General features: G+C 40.8%; 1 protein-coding gene and 1 long non-coding RNA gene across 4 annotated transcripts in view; one reads left to right on the forward strand and one right to left on the reverse strand.

Annotated features, from left to right (window-relative positions):
• The window catches only part of LOC105260372, a 197,466-nt gene that overhangs the window by 103,408 nt on the left and 74,180 nt on the right, over positions 1-19,878 (forward strand). The window contains exons 6-9 of the long non-coding RNA XR_002740444.2: positions 1,285-1,408; positions 3,421-3,573; positions 6,058-6,115; positions 16,075-16,273. This is a non-coding gene — a long non-coding RNA (uncharacterized LOC105260372). The remainder of the gene's footprint in view (positions 1-1,284; positions 1,409-3,420; positions 3,574-6,057; positions 6,116-16,074; positions 16,274-19,878) is intronic.
• PIK3CG (phosphatidylinositol-4,5-bisphosphate 3-kinase catalytic subunit gamma) overlaps positions 1-19,878 on the reverse strand; it is a 33,340-nt gene that overhangs the window by 8,859 nt on the left and 4,603 nt on the right. For all 3 annotated transcript variants that reach the window (XM_045052256.1, XM_019825344.3, XM_045052257.1), the window contains exons 3-10: positions 16,478-16,543; positions 16,147-16,372; positions 14,279-14,382; positions 9,898-10,044; positions 8,254-8,344; positions 6,865-6,995; positions 5,767-5,878; positions 4,123-4,280 (exon numbers count right to left, since the gene is read on the reverse strand). In XM_045052256.1, the coding sequence (XP_044908191.1) occupies positions 4,123-4,280; positions 5,767-5,878; positions 6,865-6,995; positions 8,254-8,344; positions 9,898-10,044; positions 14,279-14,382; positions 16,147-16,372; positions 16,478-16,543 (1,035 nt within the window). The remainder of the gene's footprint in view (positions 1-4,122; positions 4,281-5,766; positions 5,879-6,864; positions 6,996-8,253; positions 8,345-9,897; positions 10,045-14,278; positions 14,383-16,146; positions 16,373-16,477; positions 16,544-19,878) is intronic.

Below are 19,878 nucleotides of genomic sequence, written 5' to 3' on the forward strand. Positions count from 1 at the left end.
CTGAGCCAAAGTTGGATGCCCAGCCAACTGAGCCACCCACCCAGGCATCCCACATTTTTGTATAATTTAATAAAATGTTAGATTTCATGGGCGCCTGGGTGACTCATTTGGTTAAGAGTCTGACTCCTTGATTTTGGCTCAGGTAGTGATCTCATCATTGTGAGATTGAGCCCCATGTCAGGCTCTGCACTGCGTGGAGACTGCTTAAGTTTGTCTCTCTCTTTCTCTCTGCCTCTCTCCAGCTAGCACACATTCTCTCTCTCAAAACAAATAAACATTTAAAAAAACACATCAGATTTCATAACTAGGATTACTTCCTCTTCTGATGTGTAGATATTTAACCTGTATCTTGAAGGCTTATTAACATATGTGTGGCAGGAGCTTGTCAATCTATGCCTGAGTTGATATTTCATAAACTCACAGAATACAATGTATTATGGAGAAGGAGGAAATCCAAGGAGGTCGCCTGGCCTCATCCAGCCACTAACCAATTCCAGACTGTCCCCCTCCCCACCCCCCCAACCTTCTCTCCTCCACTCAGCAAATAACCACTGAGCGCTCACTAGGTCTCAGGTCCCTGATGAGGGAGTCAGGTCAGGGGTGGTCCTGCTGCACAGACTCATACATATAATGATATGCTGTCATAGGTGCTGTGAAGGCAACATGCAGGGGCTGAGGCAAAGGATAACTCAAGGGACCTCACTGGGGGTCTGCTCTGAGGAATGACATTGCGGCTGAGATCTGAGGGTGTTCCAGGGAGAAGGCAGGAATGGGGAGGATGTGGAGGAAAGCCACTGTGACCTTGACCAAATGAGAGACTGGGGAGAGCCTTGTAGGGAAAGCTTAGTTAGATTTTATTCAAAGTGAGGTGAGAAGCCACTGAACAGTTCATAGGGAGTCACACTGTATCTGTAAAGTTCCGTCTTTAACCAAATTCTTGTTAATTTATAACCTTGTATAATACCAAATAATAGAATGAAGGAAAAACACTAAAATGTTGACAGTGTTATTTCTGGAAGGCGGGATAATGGGTTCTTAATATCCTTCTGATATTTTAAATATTTTGTTGGCTTTTTAAAAAGAAACACTTACTACTTTTAAAATTAGAAACGAAGCCCCCACATTCCTATATAAAAATAAAGGGGAAGGCAAATTTCACTTGCTAATGATATAAATGTATTTGCATGTAATCTATGTTCTAAAACCGTTTAGTGACATTTAAAGCAAAGTGGTTCTAAAATAAATTATTGGGGTAAAATATTGTTTTCTCTTTTCACTCTTCAGTAAGGGAGAGAGTTTTCAAAAGAGAATGTATTTATCAACATCGTCACCACTGAAATGTACATGTTTAGCACCTGGTGTATAGGACCGTGCTCCGCAGGCTAACAGATATTCCTGGACTCAAGTAGTAAGTACGCCTTGGTTTTATGTCTTTTTGTCCGATTACAGCTTGCTCCCGAAGTCTGCCCTATTCTAGAAACAATTTATTAATATGGTCCGGGGCTAAACTGAGTAGTTTGGAAAAAAGAAAGGGGTGGGATAAAACAGTGCCTTCCTCTTTCATTTTCTGGCCTTCTATCCACCAGCCAAGAGCTAGATATATTTTTAAATCTTTGTGGGGAAGGCTCACCTCACCCTTAACAAAAAGTGGGTCAGCTTTTATCCACCCTCCCTAACAGGTTATTTAAATGTGCTGCATGCATTAAATAACCTTCCCATTCAAAATTAGCGGTTCACTGGAAATGAGGACACCTTTGATTCAAAATGTAAATATATACAACATTTCCCAGCCTACCTAAAAGTGGCAGTTTTAGTATACAAGATCCTGCGTTGCTATTTAGAGGGTTTAGAGATGTACTCCCAGAGCCTGAAGGATGTCATCTCAAAAAGGGAACATAAAACTAAAAAACAGAAAAACATCCGGAAGGCTTAGTAGTGTGTTTAAAAAAAAAAAAAAATTGTCACAAGGTCTGAGTCAAATGACGAAAAACCTGCTGCTCATCTTTATCAAGCTGGAAACTTTAGAAAGCCTGTGTCTGTATAATTGTACACATAGATGTATATATGTCCACTGTTTCTCCTGTTGTCCGGTGGGGGGGTGGGGGCAGACAAGGGCGCAGGTTGGGGGGGTGGGGGCAAGCAGGCAGAGCTTGGACCCCCGTGTGCTCTTTAACCAGAACAATGCTACTACTTTCTTGTGTTTCATATGTTGCCGTTGGACTTGAGATCTCATTTGTGAGAGGGCTTCTCAACTTAAAAGTTTTCAAAGTTGGAAGACCCTTGCTGTGGTCTAGGCACTGGGGGAAGCATTCTACACATTTCATTCAAATAATCCCTTTAAAAATCCCTTAAAAAAAAAAAAAGAGGTTTTAGTGATTTTAAGAGAGCAGCTTTGGTCACAGGGACGGAGAACTGGTCCCAGACCAAGAGGTTGGCACAAAGGCGCCTTGCAAAGGTTTCATGCTTGGAGTGGAAGCTGCCTGGGGCCGGGAGCAACCTCTCCTTGGCCTCCCATATCCCCAATCTTTTCATTAAAGAATATTTTGAAACTTAACAACAAAGAAGATTACGGGAAGAAGTGCTGCTGGGATTTTAGGGGTGGCACGGGCGCTCTGGGTGGTCATTCTGGGGAGCGATGCTGACAAAAAGGAAGAGAAGGCACAGAAAGCAGGAGAGCCTGCCAGCGAGGGCGGATGCCTTTGCGCCTGCCTCTCCTGGTGGCAGGACTGCCGCTGTGCTTGAAGCTAGGTAGATGAACCCCCTCCTCTGCAGGAGAATTGAGTGTCCCCCACTTCTTTAAATGGTAAAATTCTTCCAGGTTATTATTATTATTTTTGGAACCATTTTTCTGTTCCAGGAAGTTGTCAACATATGTGATTTTTAACTTTAAAGAAAAACAGGACTGAAATGTGTCAAATCCCTGGAAATAGTAAACCCAGTTGAGTTTACCCAGAAACACACACTAAAAAATCCTAAGACCATCTGGCCCCAAAGATCTCAGTTTCTCTGACAAGGCTCCTAGAACTGTGGGGGCTGGGGGACGGGTAAGTCCTGTAATCAAATCGAAATCAGCCGGGAGAAGAAACAAGAACAGGCAGGTTTCAAAACAATACATACATCCTAGTTCCTGTTCCACGCAATTTCAAGGCCCAGGCCATGTCCCAAGGATAACAGGGAACTCAAGAAGAGACTGTGAAAAAAGGCTTGTTCCTGACCTAATTGCAAGCCACACTGGGTTTAAGACAGGCCTAAAGTGGGGAGGGCCGGGGGCGGGGGCACTCTTTAAAGGTGACCCAAGGCGCCTGTGCATATAAAGGAATCCCTCTTTGCCTCTACGGATCTGTTTTGTGTCTGTGTGGGCTATAGATAGGTATTTTATGTAGTCATTACGTAGTAATTTCGAGGTCTGTTCCTTCACAGTTATTGAATTTGCAAGCGTGAAAATTTTACTCCTTGCGTTTTTGAAATATTTGATAGTCAAAAGTGGATGGAGACCAGGAAGGAGTGACAAAGAAAGCAGGATGTGAACACTTCCAGGGAGATGGGGTGACCCATGCAGGAGCTTGTTTACAGGTGAGCAGGGCAGGCCTGAGCTTTTCTGTACAACCCGCAGTGGAGTTGACAGGATCAAGTGAGGGAAGAGACTGTCCTTCACCGAAAGGGGACTACATACAGTGGTGCGGCCAGAATTCCCTCTGTAGTAACCTGATAAACGCACACCTGCAGCAAAAATCAGAAGCTCACAATTGTTTGAGAGTCCTGAAAAAATACATGTGGAATTTGGATCTTCCAGACAGTCTTGAATTGATAAATATTCAAAGGCTAAACCTGCTTACCAGACGCTCCTCCTGAAAGCCCCTTTTGGGCACAGTGCCATCCTGGCATTCTCTATTTGCTCTCTATTTGATTAACGGAATGCTCTCTCTTGCTTCCTGGTTGGTTTTAGATGGGAAACCACGTTTTGTACTCAGGGATGGAATGGAGGGAACAGAGGGGAGGGAGGGTAGTCAGAAGCAGAGAAGCCTTAACGTGGAGTGAGGGGGAAGGCTGCTGTGCTCTGAAGGCACTATCTGATTGGTACTCTGGGAGGAGGCAGAGGCAATGAAGAGGGAGGCCAGTTACCTGAAATTTCTGGAAGTGCAGGCTTGTCTTCTTTCCAGAAGTTCCCATCACAAACAGGAAGTCTGGGGTTAGCACAAATGGCACTCTCTCTTTATTGATGCCCAGAAAACTTTTGTAATTCCCAAGAATGTGTCCAAAGTCAATATGAAATAGATTTCCTTAAGAGAAGAAAATGTCTGACATCATTACGCGGGCATAAGCACTTGTAACAACACTGGTTTGTTTATTTCCTGAGATATTTTTTAAGTTGCCTGAAAATGAGCTATCTTGGGCGAGAGAGCTATTTTTACACTGTTTTATCAGCTTGTGATATTTTTCGGCTTAGCAGGTGTGTATGGTAGTAACCACAAAGCACTCTTTGAACCAAGTGTGTTTTTGATATCCTTCTGGTGTTCTTCAGATGACAGCCAAATGCCATTAAAAAAAATTCTCGTCTCGTCTGAGAATTATTCTTAGAAATAGAAGTCAGAACTCTCTGGCTAATCTGTCATCATTTTGCCCGAGATTCTCTTATGCCCTTTATATGACTCAGGATAGACTGATGGTTTGCTCTGCTTGGTGGGGGTGGGGGTGGGGGTGGGGGGTGGGGGAAGGCATTCACCTTTTCCTTTTGAGTAGCACCATAGAAATACATCACTGTGAATCTCCTTTGAGTCAGTTTCTACCACTGTCGCTGTTGCTACCATGATTACCATCATCTCTTCTTGTTTAGATAGCCTGTATCATACGTATGGTCCATAAATACGTGATGTCTTTTGATTCTCACAGAGAGTAAGCAGTTTACCTCAATATGGTGCTTTTTCTGGATCCTACTTTTAAACTGGTCCAAATTTCTTAGAGATACTTTTCATGGCACGGCAGCCGATACTGACCATGGTCAGAGTGGTCAGTGAACTCGTGACATGAGGTAGGTTAGGAAGGCAGAGCATCTCAGATTTAAGGATGTCTGGGAGTTCTTTTTGTTGCTTCCGTGTAACATCTGACACTATCGATCACACCCTCCTTCACCAGCTTCTGGGATATGCCCCTACTTATCTTTCTAGCTAATCGCTTTTCCTTCTTAGGTCTCATTTCTGGTATCTTCTTCCTCTCTGGGGTGATCGCAACATCTATGTTCCTACATAGTAATGACTTCTAGATGTGTACTCCAACCTTAAACTCTTTAAATATTACTCTCTGCTGAGGGATAGGGGAAATGGGGAGTTAGTACCAGTTCAGTGGGGCCAGTGTTTAAGTTGGGGAAGATGAGAAAGTTCTGGGGGATGATGGTGATGGTTGCACAGTAATGTGAATGTATTAAAAAATTTTTTTAATGTTTATTTTTGAAAGAGAGAGAGAACACACACACACACACACACACACACACACACACACATGCATGAGTGGGGAAAGGGCAGAGAGAGGGAGACAGAAGATTCAAAGCAGGCTCCAGGCTGAGAGCCCAATGTGGGGCTTGAATCCACACAACTGTGAGATCATGAGCAGACACCTGTCACTTAACAGACTGAGCCACCCAGGGGCCCCACAGGGTGAATGTGTTTAATGCCACTTAACTACACACTTAAAACTGGTTGATATGGTTGGTAAATTTTATGTCCTGTATGCTTTACCACTGTAAAAACAAATTATAATAAATAAACTCACCTGTCTCTGTGATCATAATATTGTCGTTGTGCCTGTCGCCTATTCCAAGAACAAAGGTAGCCACACAGTAGCCAGCACAGGAATAAACAAATCTCTCCACTGCTGCCTGAAACTAATTAGACACATCTGAACATTAGTTGTGCTCTAGCTACAAAGAGCAGTGTGGATCTGTTATAAACGACTTCCAAAAAGGTACTATTCTGGGAACCAGTTTCAAGTTCATGGCACCTGATTTCATTAACATCCTATCTGCTACATGCCAACTTTCTCCTTGCTCTCCTTACATTCTAGGCGAAGATTCAGTGACTCACAATAGCACATGGAGGAAACGAAGAGTCAAAGAGCAATGGTAATTTAATCAAAGGGTTCATTTCCTCTCCATGCCATCGTTTGCCAATGCTACAGAACCTATAATAATTTCTCCTTCAGTGGAGAACATATGTTTTGCTTGTGACCACTTCACGTATGCATGGGTTCACAAATCCACACATAGACTAATAAATGCTGCTAATTATATTTCCTACCCAAAGGGCTGCTAACCATGCAAATGAGAAGTGGTAATCCTGTACCGCAGAACTTGAAACAGCAGCCAAACAGCCAGCCTAACCACGCAGCTTGTGAAGGATTCAGCATGTGTACTTCGCAAGGATGGTGAAACTGATGTTTTCAGGATCTCTAATTCACCATTTAGAGTGCAGAGGTACATCAGAAATTACTTTGGAGGATATGTGGCATGTCCCAGGTAGGAAAGGACCTATCCACGGTAAATAGATTTTTCTGCCGAACATCAAAAGGAGGTGGTCGTAAAAAGTTCCCACCAAGTTATTTCATAGAACCAAATTTTATGCAAAGCATGCCTGATAGTCAAAGGACAAACAAATACTCACTGGCATTCTGAACTGAGAGCTTCCGTCTTACACAGATATGCTGTGTCACACGGGAAGGCACTTAAAACCCCCACGGCCTCACAGGTAAAGTATTTTGCCACACCTCAGGAGGCACGACATCGGTAGATCCTTTGAAAATGCAAACCCATTATTGCTACATGAATGACAGCTCATAAGGAGCCTTCAGAGTGCGGGAAAAGCTGGAGCTCACCTTTTCTTCAATAGGGCATTTCTCTTTGAGCCAGTGATTCAGGACTTCATCTTTAAACGCGCCCGTGTTGCCCACGGTGCTTTGCTGAATTTTGGCAATTGTCGTGGCCTCTTTCACGATCTCGATCATTCCTATGAGAAGATGCACAGAGGCTGATGGACACTGGGGCCTGGGGCCTGACCCAGAGGAGGAATGGCTGGGTCTCTGTTGACAGGAGGGCAGAGGGCTTTTCAACCAGGCGGCTATTTCCCTGGTTTGGTTTTCTTAGGAGAGAGAGAAAGAAAAGGAGGAAGATGCAGAAGTTTTGTGGGACATGCTTTCAGTCCCTGAATGAAAAGAGGAAAGGTTGGCTTTCAAAGGCAATAAGTAAAAGCACTTATGTGCTGAGCATATGTGCTTGGCAAACGGTGCCTTTTCCTTTTTTAATCACAGGGTCAAATGGAAGTGGTTTTGTACAGTTCTCGGATTGGAAACTTGAATAAAAATATGTCTGCTTGAAACAAAAATGTTAAATGTCTGTAAAAGCACCTAAGAGTAGAGTATGTAATAGTTTCAATAATGTGAATTCTAAGATATTAAAATAAGTGACAGATCTTTGCGTCTATTTTTAAACGTTATTTGTGAGAGAGAGGTTTTATGTGCAGTGAAACGAGTTACAATTTAGAGGTGGAGAAGTAAAGAGGAGGGAACAAGTTCTTATGAAAATCATTTCCATGTATAGTCACAGGGATTTAAATCACACATTCATGTATTTTCAACAGATCCATATTAAATCAAGAGTCACATTCACCAACCTTGGAACATTTTCTTCCTTTTCTATTTGGATTATGATTGTAATTTTTCACTTATTAAATGCCTACGCTAAAGGACTTATGATCCCTTATTTTATTTTTCAATATTTTTTTATTTGAGAGAGAGGGAGAGTGTGTGTGCACAAGCGGGGTAGGGACGGGGGGGGAAGAGAGAGAAAGAGAGAGAGAGAGGGAGAGAATCTTAAGCAGGCTCCACACTCAGCTCAGAGCCCCCATGTGGGGCTCGATCCCATGACCCTGGGATCATGACCTGGCTGAAATCAAAAGTCAGATGCTCAGCTTAGTGGGGTGCCTGGGTGGCTCAGTCAGTTGAGCATCCAACTTCAGCTCAGGTCATGATCTTGCGGTTTGTGGGTTTGAGCCCTGCGTTGGGCTCTGTGCTGACAGCTCAGAGCCTGGAGCCTGCTTTGGATTCTGTGTCTCCCATTCTCTCTTCCCACCCCCCACCCTCCCCACTTATTCTCTGTCTCTCTCTGTTTCTGTCCCTCTCAAAAATAACTAGACATTTTAAAAAAAGGACTTACGATCTTTTAGAACGAGCTGAGTGGTATATTCATCTCCTGAGGTAATCACATACCTATTTTGTCACCAGTTGAAATGCAACCATATGGCAGGAGGCACAGATCCAGAGATTCAGTCTCCCAAATGGATTCCATGATTCGTAGAATCTAGACATCAAACACAAAAACGTTTCCATTACATTGGTTTAATAATTTTTCTTCTCCCTTAAAAAAACAACATGTATTTTGTGTCTGGTAACACAAAATATATGTCAGCATAAAATCTGTAAGTCACAACTATATTTATCAACCTGATGCTCTAAAGTTCCCCTTCCCTGGGAGCCTGTTAATTTTGGTCCCTGAGATGGACCCTGGGGAAGAGGATACGTGGAGTTTGTGTGGGGAGAGGTTGCAGTGGTGTTTCAGCATTCAAATGTTCCACTCCACTTATGTATATTTTACCATCACAACAAAGTGTTCTCCCCTACCATTCTTAGAAATTTTTATCCATAAGGCACTCTGGGGCTAAACCAAGGCAACACTAGCACTGATGAGAATGCTTGCTAATTTACCAAGTGCTGTTTTGTGTTAATCTTTTGCATTTACCCTATAACATGAATATGATTAATATTCCCATTCTGCACATGAAGAGACTAAGGCTTCAAGACCTCACCTAACTTGCCCTCACCTGCCAAGCAGTGTGCCTCAGCAGGGAAACAAGTACATAAAGGGCAAGTGCAAAGTTCCCCTCAAAAGGAGAGGAACACAGTGATGCTTTGTGTTTCTGAAGAGTTTGTCTGCCAAGAATCAGAAGATTCTATGGACTTATTTGAAAGGCAGCAAACCTTCAAAAGGTTTGAAGGATTTCTTTTTCTTTCTTTCTTTTAATACTTCCGGGACAATACACATAGTATTCTTGAAAAGAGAGCAAGAGGTATTATTGTTTCCATATTAGAAACAAGTACAAGCAGAAACACACAGAGAGAATTGAAAACATGACCAATTTTTTAATAGGCTACATTTAAATCAATGAGGTTTGCCTATTTTAAATAAACCACATTAAATATTAGGAATTGTGTTACTCTACAACAGTGGACTATGGAGAAGATTACTTTCCAGGTTTGCAAAGCTAAAGTTGATCCAGAAATGTTAGAAAATATGCAAAATGATTAACATTGATTACTGTCCACCTTCTGGTCTAGTAACTTATTCATGCTTGTTACTTAACTGCACGATTTCTTCAGTCACTTATGTGTCATTCTTCTGTCTCCTTCCTATCAAATCATTCACTTGAGTTTCTGGATGTGGATGTAGATCAAAGTGAAGTATATAAAGAGAGCACTTGTGGGTGCACAGATATGTCTATATAAATATGAATAAAGTGGATGCCAGGTGGGTACATACGTCTATATTTTATGTTACTACACTAGGAATGGGATGTATAAAAGAGAGGTTAGGTGAGGGAGACATATCTGGCTATATGGGAAAGTTGGATATGCTTCTTCTCAGGAATAGACAGCATTGAGATGCTCACTAGATCACATATCTAATGGCCCACAGCCATGTTTTCCCAGTGCCAACTCTCTGTTACAAAATCTTCGATCATTGTACATGGACAAAATAGGAGAATGGGAATAAAATCAGTAGCAGGCATTTTTTAGATCAAATACAGAATTCTTTTTTCAGGTAATTGAACAAAAAATTCCTTAATGGTAGCATACCTGTAAAATCAGCATGTCTTGGCGCAGATCATCACCATGTTTAAAGATAATGCCAATCGTTTCATTTGATAGGGCTGTAGGGTCGGCACATTTAAACTCAAGCCATAGGGGCTTTTTCTTGGAGGCCATCACTTTACATTTTTCAATCTGTAAGGAAATAGTCACATGTTTCCTACATATAATGAACACATATCGTGGACGCGTAAATCCTCTTGCAAAATATTATTATAAACAGCCAGTACAAAGTCCTAGTTGGAAAAGAAGATATTTGCAAATACCTATCAGATAAAGGATTAGTATCTAAAATCTATAAAGAATTCATCAAACTCAACATCCCAAAAACAAGGAATCCAGTGAAGAAATGGGCAGAAGACATGAACAGGCACTTTACCAAAGAAGACAACCAGATGGCTAACAGACACATGAAAAGATGCTCAACATCACTCATCATTAGGGAAATGCAAATCAAAACCACAATGAGATACCACCTCACACCCCTGTCAGAATGGCTAAAATGAACAACTCAAGAAACAACAGATGTTGGCAAGGATGTGGAGAAAGGGAAACACTTTGCATTGTTGATAGGAATGGAAACTGGTATAGCCACTCTGGAAAATAGGATGAAGTTTCCTCAAAAAGCTAAAAATAGAGCTACCCTATGACCCAGCAATTACACTACTAGGTATTTATCCAAGGGATAAAAAATTGCTGATTTGTAGGGGCACATGCACTCCAATGTTTGTAGCAGCACTATTGACAATAGCCACAGTATGGAAAGAGCCATTGACTTTTGAATGGATAAAGAAGATGTGGGATTTATATATAATGGAATATTACTTGGTAATCAAAAAGAATGAAATCTTGCCATTTGCCACAATGTGGATGGAACTAGAATGCATTATGCTAAGGGAAAGAAGTCAGAGAAAGACAAATATCATATGATTTCACTCATATGTGGAATTTAAGAAACACAACGGATGAACATAGGAGAAGGGAAGGAAAAATAAGATAAAAACAGAGAGGGAGGGAAACCGCAAGAGACTCTTAAATACGGAGAATAAACAGGGTTGCTGGAGGGGAGGTGGGTGGGGGGATGGGCTAAATGGGTGATGGGCATTAAGGAGGGCACTTGTTGGGATGAGCACGGGGTGTTATATGTAAGTGATGAATCACTAAATTCTATTCCTGAAACCATTATTACACATATGTTAATTAACTTGGATTTAAATTGAAAAAACAAAAAACAAAGTCCTAGTTGGAAGATGATGTTCAATGATTTGGGTAAAAATACAGAAAGCGTTCTTACCAAATCTGCAAATGTTATAGGAGAGCAAGTTATAACACTTAAAAGCAAGGATTCTCAAACTGTATTCCGAGGAACCCTATGAGTCTGTGGAGGTGTTCAAGAGGCAATAACAGATCCTGTCCTCTGCATGCCTCACTCCTACAGGGCTCTGGTACTCCCATGTGCCCATTACTACAGAGCAACTATGCTGTTTATCTAAGCTCAACATACCCTAGGAAATGAAACATAAAGAAAACTATACCAAGGCTGATCCTAATCAAATTGCTGAAGACCATGGTACCAAAAAGAAAGTCTTAAAAGTAGCCTGGGGAAGAAAGACACATACAGAAATCAGAGGTAAGAATGACGGGAAACTTACAGAAAATATGCAAACCCAAAGAAAAAGCTGCTGAAAGGGAGGAAAAAAAGCCAACCCAGAATTCTATATTCAGGGAAAACATCTTTCAAAAATGAAGGTGGAATAAAGAGGTTTTCAGACAAACAAAAGCTGGAAGAATTTCTTGCCAGAAGACTTGCACTATAAGAAATTTTTTTTTAATTTTTTTCAACGTTTATTTATTTTTGGGACAGAGAGAGACAGAGCATGAACGGGGGAGGGGCAGAGAGAGAGAGAGGGAGACACAGAATCGGAAACAGACTCCAGGCTCCGAGCCATCAGCCCAGAGCCCGACGCGGGGCTCGAACTCACGGACCGCGAGATCGTGACCCGGCTGAAGTCGGACGCTTAACCGACTGTGCCACCCAGGCGCCCCTATAAGAAATTTTTAAGGCTGAAGGAAAATGATGCCAGATGGAAACACAAACCTTTACAAAGAAATAAAGAGTCCCAAAATGTGGTAAATGTGTGGGTAAATATATCTATCTATCTATCTATCTATATGACATATTTATATAGATATATATATTTATATTTATATTATATATATACATTTACATATGTAAGTTTAATCTATTAAGTCTGCTAAATCTATTTTTAACTATTTAAGGCAATAATAATTATTATTGGGTTTATGACATATGTAGGAAGTAAAAGCATGACAAAAATAGCATAAAGGTCGGGAAGAAGTTAATGGAAGTATACTGTTGTAAGATTCTTACGCACACGTGAAGTGGTGTATTATCTGAGTGTAACCAAGAGCATGAGGTAACAGATATTTAGTATATGTGCTGCCGAAGCGAGCACTAGGTAACAGATATTTAGATCAATGAAGTGAACTAGAGAATCTAGATATGGACCCACACATATACGGGCAGTTGATATTTGACAAAAGCGCTGAGGTATTTCAACAGATGGTGCCAGGAAAGTTAGATATTCAATACCAAAAAAACCACACCTGATCTTTACTTTCCATCATACCCAAAAATTAACTCCAAGCTGGATCAAATACTGAAATGTAAGAGTGAAAACTATGAAACTTCCAGGAAAAAATATTTGTCACATTGAATTAGGCAGTCTTTCTCAACATTGGCACTGTTGACATTTTGGGCTAGATTATTCATTGTTGCTGGGGGGCTGTCCTGTGCAATGTAGGATGTTTAGCAGCATCCCTGGTCTCTACTCACTAGATGCCAGTAGAATTTTCCCAGTTGTAACAGTAAAAAATACCTCCAGACATTACCAAATGTTCCCTGGGGTTTGTGTGTGTGTGTGTGTGTGTGTGTGTGTGTGTGTTGGGGGTGTCTCTCCAGGTTGAGTATTATTGGATTAGGCAAATGTTTATTTAAAAACATTTTTTTAATGTTTATTTATTTTTGAGACAGAGAAAGAGAGAGACAGAGTGTGAGTGGGGGAAGGGCAGAGAGAGAGGGAGACACAGAATCTGAAGCAGGCTCCAGGCTCTGAGCTGTCAGCACAGAGCCCGACATGGGGCTTGAACCCATGAGCTGTGAGATCATCTGAGCAAAGTTGGACGCCCAACCAACTGAGCCACCTAGGCGCCCCACAAATGTTTCTTAGGATACACAAAAGCAAACTATACAAAAGGTGATGAATTGGACTTAATAAAAATTTAAAAACCCTTCTGCTCTCTGAAATATACTACTAAGAAAATGAAAAGGTAAGCCACAGACTGGAATTTGTAAAATGTATACCTGATAAAGGATTTGTATCTAGAATATATAAACAACTCAAAAACAAGAAAGCAACCCATATTAAACATGAATGAAAGATGTGAACAGAAACTTCTCAATAGAAGATGGAAAATAAGCACATGAGAAGATACTCAACATCATTACAGAAATGCAACATTGAGATGCCACTTCACCATTGGAATGGCTAAAATTAAAAAGATTGGTGATAATTAGTATTGGCAAAGATGTGGAACAGTGGGAACTCATGTACATTGATGGTGGGAATATACAATGTTACACACTTTGGAAAAACAGTTCAGCAGTATCTTATAAAATTAAACACACATGTACCATGACTCAACTATCTCACTGTTAAATATTTACTCAAAAGGTGAATGGAAAATAAATCATAGTATATCCACACAGGGGACTACTACTCAGTCATAAAAAGGAACAGATGGCACACACAGCAATGTGGATGGATCTTAAAAGCACCGTGCTAAGTAAAAGGATCCAGATACAAAAACTACATACTGTATGATTCCACTAGATGAAATTCTAGAAAATGACATGACAGAAGCAGATCAGTTGTTCAGGATAGGGGATGGAAGGAGGAAAGGACTACCTCTGCAAGGGAACATGAAAGAACCTTCCCTATAACGTCTCTATGGAAGTGTTCTGTATCCTGGTTACAATGGCAGTGGTTATGTGATTGCATACGTTTGTCAAAACTCATTGCACTGCCCACTTAAAACAAACAAAATTTATTATATGTAAATGATTCCTTAAGAAAGCTGATTTAAAACAAAATGGATGGGAGACTGCCTGGTTTTGAGGCTTTGAGGAGCTAGTGGTTAGAGAAAGGCTTGACAGAAGCCCGTCCAGGGACTTTCCAGCTTCTCTGTCTCTACAGAAACATTCGCTTTTACCCACAAGGCCCCGTGAAGCGTGCACAGACAGTTACAAGACATAAAGACCACTTGGGGACATCGAGGTGATACCTACCACTAGTGCTCCGGCCTTCAGTCCAGGATCATATGGGACTCTAAAGCTTTTTGGGAGATTCGAATTCTGCAGGTTTTCAAGTTTTTGCTTAAGTTGTGAAATAACTGTAATTGTCAGAAGTGCACAAAGTTACATGAGTTCAAATAATCACCGACATTATCTATAGCATTTCCTGAGGCCACGTCTATTCATAACATTCTATACATTTGGTCTGGTGTGGAGTGGGAGCAAAGGGTGTAGGTTTCTGTCTTTGAGGAACTAACCATAGACGTGGCGAGATAAGTCAGGTTTACTGCGAGCAATACAACCATGTACACAATACTACAGCAGTGGATAGAAGCATGCGAGTAAAGATATGGGAGGCCAAGACAATCAGGTAGGGAAGGATATTTTGAAGGTAATGCTAAGGAATATATACTGTTGTTCTCTTTCCAAGATGTGAAACTTTGAACTGCCATTTGGTTTGGGGAACAGACATTCAAAGACCATATCAAATGCAATTCAGTTAGGGTTCTATAAATTCTTTTCAAAAGAAGAAGTCAGGTTATGTAGAGACAGTGTGATAGCCTCAAACTCAAGAGTTCTTTAGAATTCTAAATTCTAAGACAAAATATATAGGTTAAAAATTTCTCCCTGGATAACATACTAGAAGCTGGTACAAGTGTTTCCCTTTCTTACTTACAATGAAAATAAAAGTAAGATGATTATGACCACGATTATTTTTTTGGAGAGAACATTATTGGTGTATTGGAAAAGAATTCAAGGGGAAAAGTGGAAATTCAGAATATTCAAAATACTAGCTGACTATGTTAGTATATGTGTCCATTATGAGCCATAGTGCTGGGTCTGTGTATATAAAAATGAATAAAAAATATCCCCTAGTTGCAAGGCTCATGCAGTTTACCAGACCAGAAAGATGTGTCAATGACTATATTTTAATATAGTATCAACCCAAGCCTAGGGGAATATAGAGAAAGAGTGATTAATTTTCCTAGCGGCAGGGACAGGATTTATTAGGGATAAGATCATATTGGAAATGACATCAGAGAGGAGGTATATATGTCTGTGTATAATTATGCTAATCTCTATATAAATATATATAAAAATAGAAGTACACTGACATATATAAATATATATACACAAATTTAAATAGCTTCTCAATAATTCATTTCTTTTTAAAAATTTTTTTTAATGTTTACTTATTTTCTGAGAGAGAGTGAGACAGAGTGTGAGTGGGGGAGGGGCAGAGAGAGAGGGAGACACAGAATCTGAAGCAGGCTCCAGGCTCTGAGCTGTCAGCACAGAGCCCGACATGGGCCTCAAACTCACGAACTGTTATGTGAGATCATGACCTGAGTTGAAGTTGGACACTTAACCACCTGAGCCACCCTGGCACCCCAATTCATTTCTTTAAAAGACTGAAAATTTGAAAATTATACACATATATTGAAAGGAAGGAAAAAAGTAAATATTTGCAAATAACTAATCTTCGTGTGCGTGCAACTGTTGTTTTTTGTTTTTGTTTTTGTTTTTGTTTTTTTAGTTTCAAGTTTTTAATTGAGATTCAGTGAGTTAGCCTACAGTGTAATATTAGTTTCAGGCCTGCAACTGTTCTTAAATATACACCTTACATCTGCATGCTTTTTAAATTTTTCAAAGAGTTCAACATCTATTATAAATTCATCATTAGCATATATCCATAGTTTTAAAAAATACGAACTTGTAAAAGGAGGACTTTAAATTTGCTTACTCCACAAAGATGGAAGATTGAAAAATGTGTTCTTGGCTTCCTTTAGGAAGGTACAGCCCGCCTCCCCGAAGGAAGGAGAATCGCAGGGATAATGGCATTGGAAATAGAGGCACCATACCTTGGGAACTGACATCATACTTTTCAGCAGAGAGCGATTTAATATCAAGGGTGACCTTCTGTAGCATCTCGATCACTTGCACTTGGTCGGTGAAGTCATGCAGCATGGCTGTGCCACAGCCCCTCAGGTAGGCTTCTAGGATCACTGCAAACCTCTGCTGGTAGTGTCTGGACTGTGCTATCTCGCTTCTCAAGAACCAAAACAAGAAGTGACCAATTCTTTTGTTCTGAAGGTGGGAACAAGAAGGGTGAACAGTTGTGACTAATGCTCTATCAGTCAGTTCTCGCTAACTTTTAAAAGGTCACACTATTCTCAAAGTGGAAGTACTTACTCGTAAGCCACGCTTCAGCAGAAATCTGGCGAGGGCGCTGTCATGATAGGGTTCAAATTTCACAGCCTAAAGGAAGAACACAGGGGCATTTGTAGGGCTGCATTTCTGTGTTGGTTAATCAGGGGAAAAAGGAAATGGAGGAAAAGCGCTCTGCCTTACTGGGTCTTTTCTGGCTAGGCTGATGACAATCTTACCAGTGACTTCACTCAACCCTTTCTTTTTGAGGACACTTTGGGTCAGAGTGAGCCACTTGCTTAGGGACTGGGATTAGAAACCAGAACTCTTGACTCCAGTTATGTTCTTTTGCTACCGTCAAAGGTTAGGCTTTGGCTCCCATTAAGGGCTTACATGACTTATTGGAAGGATAGAGGGGAAATATGCGGATGACTGTAACACATCCTTAAAAGAGGAATGTAAAAGAGGTTGTTGGAAAGAAAACGCACAGTGGAGACGCAACATATAACAAGAAAAATATGCTAGAGGTGAAGATCGTAAAAATTCTATAGCTTCCCTTCAGCTCAAGATGTGTGTTTCGCATCTCCCTGGCAGGTCACCACGCTACCTCATGGGCTCTTACTCCAAGTAAACAGCAGGCCTGGATCCACCCACACAGAGTGATCACTACCCTCTGCCATGCGGCAGTGTATACAGAGAGTTTTTTCCGAAAAGTCTCTGATTTTATGTGCTTCCTAGGGTTTGTAGTTTTTGTATCACTTGGCTGTTATAGAGGTATTGACCTGCATGGCAGACAGCTCTATGACTGAAGAAAATCACCAATAAAATATAAAAAAATAATTTAGAATGGTGGGTATAGGAACATTTGTTATACCATTCTTAGTATTTACAGTAAGTCTGCAATAGTTCACAATTTTATGGCAAGACTAACATAGTTTAAATTGTTAACAGATGTGTAGATAGTTTTATAGGCTGATATCATGTGTGTGCATAAAGAGAGGCTTAAAATGAAATATCTCAGTATTTTCTTTACAGATAGAAATGGTCTACCTTTTTTTTTTTCCCAAGGAACAAGGGAAATTCCCATTCCACTTTATCTTTTAGGGCCTGTGTGGTTCTTGGTACAATTTCCAGTTCTTACTCTGGTTTTCCAGTTTGGAAATAATCAATATTGACATGCTTCCAAAAATGCTTTTCTTTTCTTTAAAAAAAAATTTTTTTTTAATGTTTATTCATTCTTGGGGGAGAGAGAGAGACAGACAGAGTGTGAGCAGGAGAGGGGCAGAGAGAGAGAGAGGCAGACACAGAATCTGAAGCAGGCTCCAGGTTCTGAGCTGTCAGCACAGAGCCCGATGTGGGGCTTGAACCCACGATTATGAGATCATGACCTGAGCCAAAGTTGGACGCTCAACTGACTGAGCCACCCAGGCGCTCCTCAAAGATGCTTTTCATGGCTGTGGGCCGGTAGGTGCCTGTAGCTGCCGTGAAGGTCTGAATTCTGAGAATGTGGTTTATTTGGCCACTGGTACAGACTTCAGAATTGTTTTTCTAAGTTTCCAGTTCAAACGTGAGTCGTTTCAACCTTATTCGTGTTTCACTTCTGTAAACACAATGCAGATCTCAACTAGGAGACCATTTTAATCAGGAATGAGTCATTCAGCCATATCTGAAAATGTCTCAAATAGTTTTACAAATGACTACTCTTTTTCAAATTTATGACCACAAATTCAATGTTAATATTACTTATTGACCTCTTTCATTTAAAACATTTCCAAGAAGAACACGATTCATTTTCCAATTCTGCAAAATTTACTTGTGAAAATGACAATGAAAAATAATTCATTAGTGAATTAATTTTCATTCATTTTCATTTGTCTTATGTCACTATCTGAACTAGTAGGCAGAGAAAACTATTAGATACATTTAACAGATGAAGGCAAAGGTCAAGTGTAATGTTTCAAGTATCTGCTTAATGAGAAGGCAAAGATTCAGAGTTAAAGTTGAGAATATTCAAAATGCTCAGAAAACTCCAGGGCCTTCCTCTAACTACAAATAATGATTACAGAGTTTAGTGTCTAACACTAAGAGTGGCTAATCCTCAAGAGCTCAGGTCAGGGGTGCCTAGGTGGCCCAGTGAGTTAAGCATCCGACTTTGGCTCAGGTCATGACCTCATGGTTCGTGAGTTTGAGCCCCGCAGCAGGCTCTGTGCTGACAGCTCGGAGCCTGGAGCCTGCTTCTGATTCTGTGTGTGTGTCTCTGTCCCTCCCATGCTCATGCTCTGTCTGTCTCCCGCTCAAAAATAAATAAACATTTTTAAAAAATTAAAAAAAAAATAAATAAAGAGATCAGGTCAAACATCACTTACTCAGAACTGTCCCTGGTTTCCTCAATCTAAATTAAATATCTCCAGGACCCCTGCCTATTTTCTCATAATACCCTGCAGATTTCCCCCAGAGCACTTGCACAATTTGTTATGAAATATCTGTTTGTATGTGTATGCATTTAATGCATTTAATGTCAGTCTTCCCCACGACATCACAAGCTATAGGGGGACAGAGACAGGCTCTGTTGTGATCACTGATCTCTCTAGCATCCAGAAGTGCACAGTACATGTTGTTGAATTAATGGAGGGACATGTCTGCACTCTAAAATAGCATTCTGTTCCAATTCCTTTACTTCCTCTTCCTTGTTAAACAGCACAATACGGTCTCAGAAGTGCTCTGGTGTGCAGAACTGTGCCTCCTTTTTTCTTCAACTTCCTAGGTAAACCTGAGGCAAATCACTTCGTCCTTCTGGACTACTTGGAAAGGTGTGAGAACAGGAGTGGAAATCCTATACCAGACCTGTCTGAAGAGACGGGCTTTTGAGGTCCCACCCAGATAGGAGATGTTATTCTATGAATTATAAGCGTGATCAAAGAGGGTGAGCTTTTCTCTCTGAGACACACTATCCTGACCCCGGATTTTTTTTAAAATTTTTAATGTTTATTTATTTTTGAGAGAGAGACAGAGAGTGTGTGTGAGAGAGCAGAGGAGGAACAGAGAGAGAGGGAGACACAGAATCCGAAGCAGGCTCCTGGCTCCGAGCTGTCAGCAGAGAGCCGGACACAGGGCTTAAACTCGCGAACCCCGAGATCATGACCTGAGCCAAATTCGGACGCTTAACCAACTGATACACCCAGGCACCCCCTCACCCTGGATTGATGCAGGAAATTGGAGGCAGAGAAAAGAGCAGGGCCTGGAGGCAATCTGCCTGGGTTTGATTTCTGGTCTGATTTTTTAAAAGTATGTGACCTTGAGCACATTACTTAGACTCTCTAAGCCTCGGTTTCCATATATATATAATGCAAATGTTAATTTGACCTCCATCATAGTTGTTTGGAGAGTTCAGTGTGATAATACACGAAACGCATGTAAATCACTTGCAGCCTCAGAGCCTTGGTACA

Source organism: Felis catus, chromosome A2 (assembly GCF_018350175.1).
Source record: "Felis catus isolate Fca126 chromosome A2, F.catus_Fca126_mat1.0, whole genome shotgun sequence".
NCBI classification, from domain to species: domain Eukaryota; kingdom Metazoa; phylum Chordata; class Mammalia; order Carnivora; family Felidae; genus Felis; species Felis catus.